At 43.2% G+C, this 6,000-nt stretch overlaps 1 protein-coding gene across 1 annotated transcript in view; it reads left to right on the forward strand.

Moving 5' to 3' along the window:
• Positions 1 to 5,611, forward strand: part of IL1RAPL2 (interleukin 1 receptor accessory protein like 2) — a gene marked incomplete at its 3' end in the record, with an annotated part of 258,654 nt that extends 253,043 nt beyond the window's left edge. The window contains exon 11 of the mRNA XM_083372225.1: positions 4,911 to 5,611. Within this exon, the coding sequence (XP_083228351.1) occupies positions 4,911 to 5,611 (701 nt within the window). The remainder of the gene's footprint in view (positions 1 to 4,910) is intronic.
• Positions 5,612 to 6,000: the final 389 nt, after the last annotated feature.

The raw sequence follows: 6,000 nt of genomic DNA on the forward strand, positions 1-6,000 counted from the left end.
CAGGGCCCAGTGAACTATGGTCTAGATCAGGGGTAGGCAACCTTGGCTCTTTTATGACTCGTGAACTTCAACTCCCAGAATTCCTGAGCCAGCCGCTGGCTCTGGAATTCTGGGAGTTGAAGTCCACGAGTCATAAAAGAGCCAAGGTTGCCTACCCCTGACCTAGGGATTGGGGACCCCTGATGTGCAGCACAAACATAGCCAAAAATTTCTTGGGCAAAATCTTGACCCAAATAAGAAATGTGGATGAGGAGATGGAATGGCCAGCTAGAAAAGATCAACCACCTGAGTCTCTGTTTATATACTTTGTTGCCCAGAGTTGCCCACTCCCTCTTACATGGAAGAGGAATCACCCCTTTGTGTAATAGCAGCTCCCAGCATTAAGCTTATCCATGAGATTTATGCATGGTGTGAAATTGGCTGGAGTAGATTTTGACTGCATTCTCATTTAGAGAGGTAAGGAAATGCAAGCTCTCTTGATCTATTGATGACGCTGCCTCCAGCATGGCAGACAGCTAAATTCTCTTAGCAGAAGTTGGGCAGGCATTCAACAGGGATGTTTGGAGGCCTGTGCTGACCAGGAGATCAATCTCAGTGACTTAAATAACCCTTTCCCACATTACAAGTCTGTGCTGCCCATGTTAACTTTCCGCAGACCTCAAGGGCCAGAAAGTCCGTCTGTACTAGTCCAATATTTTGCATGAGGACTCCCACAATATCCTGCCACTGAGCATGCTGATCCAGGCTGATGGGAGTTGTAGTCACAACTATCTGGAGGACACCAAGGTGGTTTGGAGAATTGTCACACTCTCTTTAAAAAAAAAGTTACACCACTGTAACACAAAATAACACTAAAAGGTAAAAAAAAGGAAAGAAAAAGAAAGAACGACACTCTTGGCCGGCCAGCTTACACCAAGACGCTTCTTGTAAAAAAAAAAAAAAGTGGCCTTTTGTTGATAACCGTTTCTTGATTTCTTTGCTAGAGAGGAAAGATTGGGTTTGACAGCTTCTGGTCATTAGAAAATGCCAAAGGGTTGTGCCGTCTTGGGGAAATAAAAGCAGGAATGTTCAGGCTGATGAGCATCCGTGGCAATGTTCTCGTTTCATAGATTGATAGTCGAGACTGCGGTCTGAAGAGGTAGCCAAGGGAATCGTAAGGAGTATTTTTGTGAACGGCTCACCCACCGGCGATCCGAGGAAAGTTAAAGAATCCATTTTTGTCATGAGAAAAATGAGGGGAACTACAGGGGGCCCATAACTTACAGTCTCAATTGAGCTCAACATTTCTCTGGCTACGCGAGACAGTTGTGAAGCGAGTTGTGCCCCATTTTACGACCTTTCTCGCCACAGTGAATCCCTGCGGTTGTTAAGATAGTAACACGGTCGTTAAGTGAATCTGGCTTCCCCCTTGACTTGGCTTATCCGAAGGTTGCCACAGGGGATCATGTGACCTCGGGACATTTGCGACCATCATAAATATGAGTCGGTTGCCAAGCGTCTGAATTTTGATCACTTGAGCATGGGGAGGCTACAACGGTCGTCAGTGTAAAAAACGGTCGTAAGTTGCTTTTTGCAGGGCCGTTGTAACTTTGAACGGTCATTAAATGGACTGTTGTAAGTCAAGAACTATCTGTAGTTTGGAGAAAAGGTTTGCTGGATGAGACGACGTGTCCCTGATGTCCAGCATCTTGTTCTTGGTTAGGAACTTTGCAGCTCTTTTCATTGATTGATTTCAGGCGTCACCTCGGCCTAGGTGACTTTAACAATCAGAGGATACAAGCCATGATGGAGCAACGTATATTAGCGTAGTCCAGCTTTTCCCAATTTTACAACCCCCTACTATATTGAAGAGAGTAAGATTGCAGTTCCCAGTTTACTAGGCTGAGTAGTAATGAGATCAGCTGTTGTAATTCATTTCCAAATCTTGTAGCAGTGAACTATGTATGAGTGAAGAAATATATTCATCTTTGTTTTCCTGAACAGGTTTTTGACTGGTAAAGGTTGATAAAATCCTTTAAAAGGGCCTTAAGACCTTCAGATGTTTAGAAGGTCTTTGCAAGCAAGTACATTAGGCATTGACACCATGAGTGAAATCTAAAATGCCAACTGTGAGGTTGTGTAGACTGGCCCATGAGAGTGTAAATCAGATTCCTTGTTCTTACAGGAAGTTACTCCTGGTACAAATCTGTAGTTCCATGTCCGTATCGTGCTTTGTGACATATTTCTACCTCCATTTTTTATGGTGTTCAGAAACTTGAGCTATCATCCTTTCTAATCCATCCAAGATTGTTCCCATCACAAGAGACCTGCCATCTGGACTCACCTGGACTTGTTAGATACCGTAGATTCAGTTGTGCCAACTATTCACCATACTACGCATTTTGATGAATGAAACCACCATTTGCTCATTGTCAAGCTTCATATGTCTGTCACAGAATGCCTTCACAAGTGGAGTTCTATGTTCACTTTGATGGAAAAGCCAAATCCACTGGAATTAATCACCCATCATGTCAATGGCTGAGCACTTTAAGCATCTGTTGAAGTTCAGAATGGCCCTAGTTTGTATTTTCCCTTTTCCATTCTTGAATGTTTTGACCAACGAGTTGAGTAAGGTTGAATGGGGATAGAAAAATCAGTTTTCTTAATGTTTATGCACACAAAGCATGAAAAATAGACTTGGATAGCTGCTTATGCAGCCAATTGTCAAACAAAATTTTACATACAGGTTGCCCTCCAGTTGCTTAATGACCATTTAAAGTTACAATGGTCTCCCCAGAGCTACCTACAACCTGTTTTTGGAGTTATGATGACCCCAAAATGTGACATTTTAGGCTCTTGAGAAGCCGCTCCCATTATGGCTGTTTGCAGTGTCCCATGGTCACGTGACTGCAATGTGTGACTTTTTGTTTTGACATTTACTTCCATTTTCCAGCAAAAAACATCCATTTGGGAAAATGGATTCACCAAACAATCACTGCATTTGCTTAACAAATGTCGTAAAAAAATGGTTGTAAAACCAGGTCCAGTCACGTGATGCTTTGACTTATGTCTACAACAACTTAACAACCCTAATTATGGGATCTAGTACGTTTGTAAGTTGAGGATTACTTGTCATTGGGATTTAAATCTGCAATCCAATATGGATTCATTTGGAAACTTCGCTCAGTCTATGGGGAGACAAATGTAAGCTTTCTAGGAGGATTTATGACACCAGTATTAGGCATTATCCATCCACAAAGCCAAAGCACATACATTTGCCCAAGTTCCCAACATCCCATCTTGGTGATGTATTCCAGTTTTCCACCTCTTGACTCAGCTTTTGCTCTTCGCCTGCTCTCTTGGGAAACAAGTATGAGGAATCAGCAACCACACATCCACGCAACAACTGCAGTTGAGCTGTTGTAGGACAGAGCACACCATAAGGGCAGTCAATTTCCATGTTGGATCTCCAGAGAGGAACTGCAAGACGATGCTCGTCAACAGAAAGAGCAGAGCAGTTCAGATCAGTTTGCATGCAGTGCTGTTTCTGCCCATTTCATTCAAACTGGAATGCAAAAAAAAACAAAACAGAAGGATTCACGCATACTGGTGTGAAATGTGAAAACTGCTTGCGTGGCAAGCCCAGATTGGCTCCAGATTTAGTAGAATGTCTCTGACCTTGATGAGACCTTGTTTTCCTCTCCTATCCCCTCCCCTTCCCATCACTTACATTTTATATACATTTGACTCTAGGCAACAAGATGTCTGTACACCAGTTAGGAGATGTCTCCATCTGTAACCTCCACAACAGTATTGTGTGTCTTCTCTGTGTGTCTGTGTGTGTCTATGTGTATGTGCATTTATCAAAGTTGCAAGTTCTGGTCCATGATTTTCTTTCTTTCTTTTTTTTTTGGCCAATCCACACAACCAAAATGTACATGGGATGAGTTCCATCTGGAACAACCCCTACAATATGCTCTTTCTCCTGCAGGCTCTTCTTCCAACTGGTGCCCCTATCTTCCAATGGAAGGAGAGTTGAAAGAAGTAAGTAGAGTAGGACTTTGGCTAGGTTGTCCCACCTGGCATTCCACAGCGCTCAGCTGTCGAGCAAAATCTGTGCCTCCAAATCATGTTGATGTGTGTCTCTAAAGTGATGTGTGTTCCTGGGATCACAAGACCATTCAGCCAAAAACTCTGCAGTCAATAAAATAGCAGAAACCAAGACCTGTCTGCCACTTGCATAATGTATGTGGGGAGAAATGCTCATTTGGCAATAGGTAAATCCCTAAACTAGGCTTTCCCCAAGTTGGTGGACCTCCAGATACGTTGGACTGCAAATCCCAGCAGCTTCCATCTGACCATAACACGGTTCACACAACACGCTGAGCCAAAGTTCACAATATGACTGTGAATGGCCTGTTAGGTTAAGTCTATGTCTTCTAGAGAGGGGAGGGGGGGAGAATAAGATAATTTTTTGCACGGGGCCCGTTTGGAAAGGGGAATATTATCAAGGGATGGTAGAGATGTTCAGAGCTGATGTGGAAGCATCTAGAGTCCTACCAGGTCAAGATAGTCCAATCTGCTGTCCATGCAGATGACTTTGTGATGATGGAAAAGCCATAATTAGACCCAGTGTTCCTCCAAGTCTTAGGAGCTCCTGTCAAGAAAAAACTGTTCCCAAGTTCTCTACTTATAGGCTTGATGGCTCCTGAAATTAGAACTGGCCATTAGAACTCAGTCCAAGGAGTGATCAAGCACAGTGAAAACAAGGGAGGTGGAGTTATCTTGACCATTCAAGCTGTTGGTGGCACAGTTTAAGAAAGATTAATCCATTCCCTTCTCTGCCCCCATTTTGATTGCAAGGTTTGATCTTTCTTTCTTTTCCTCCCGTGTGTACTTCTCTCTTTTACTGTCCATCTTATGATTTGCAGCCTATCTAGACGATCTCGCCCGATGTATAGAACAAAGCCGTCGGCTCCTGATTGTCCTGACACCGGATTATGTACTCAGACGAGGGTGGAGTATTTTTGAAATGGAAAACAGACTCCATAACATGCTCCTCAGCGGAGAAATCAAAGTCATCTTCATCGAATGCCCCCAGCTGAAAGGGAAAGTCAATTGCCAAGAAGTGGAATCTTTAAAGCACAGCATCAAACTCTTCTCAGTTATCCCGTGGAAAGGACCCCAGTGTAACAAGCTGAATTCTAAATTCTGGAAACACTTGCTCTATGAGATGCCGGTAAAAAAGAAAGAGGTGGTCTCACGGCGCCAGGTCCTGGATTCTGCTGAACAGGGTCTCTTTGGGGATCTGCAAACAGTGCCTTCCATCGCGGTGACGGATACCTCTGCCACGTTAGTTTCATCTCAGGCAGATTTGGGGGATTATCAGCTCACCAACACAGCACAGATGAGACATTATTGTAGAGGTTACGAATACAACATGCAGTCCGCCACTTTGCCCCTCCCTGCCATAAGCAGTAACCACCACACTTACTGCAATCTACCCCTGACGCTTCTCAACGGGCAGTTACCACTGAACAGCAGCGTGAAGGAGGTCCAAGACTTCCACAGAAACCCTTCTTTACTCCCCTTGTCAACAAGGGAACTCAGCTTCACCAGCGATATATGGTAGCAAAGATCTAGACTGCTTTAGGCCAGCTTTGCAATGAGCCAGAATTCCTTAAAAACAAACAACAACAACAACAACAACAACAAAACCTTTAAAACCCACGTCATCAGGTGCCAAACTCTTTTTGCCAAGTCACAAAGTAACTCGCTTTTTATACTTGAACCTCTCTTTGTTTACATTTACAAAATTATTAACAAGGGGGAAGCCTACTTTTTTAGCCAGCTTCTAAGTTTCCTGTCTTTTAATGTACCGAGTTATTTGTTCTTTATAAGAAAGAAAGAAAGAAAGAAAGAAAGAAAGAAAGAAAGAAAGAAAGAAAGAAAGAAAGAAAGAAAGAAAGAAAGAAAGAAAAGGGAGAGAGAGAAAGAAAGAGAGAGAGAGAGAGAGAATAT

This window comes from Vipera ursinii (assembly GCF_947247035.1).
Source record: "Vipera ursinii genome assembly, chromosome: 12".
Lineage (NCBI taxonomy): Eukaryota > Metazoa > Chordata > Lepidosauria > Squamata > Viperidae > Vipera > Vipera ursinii.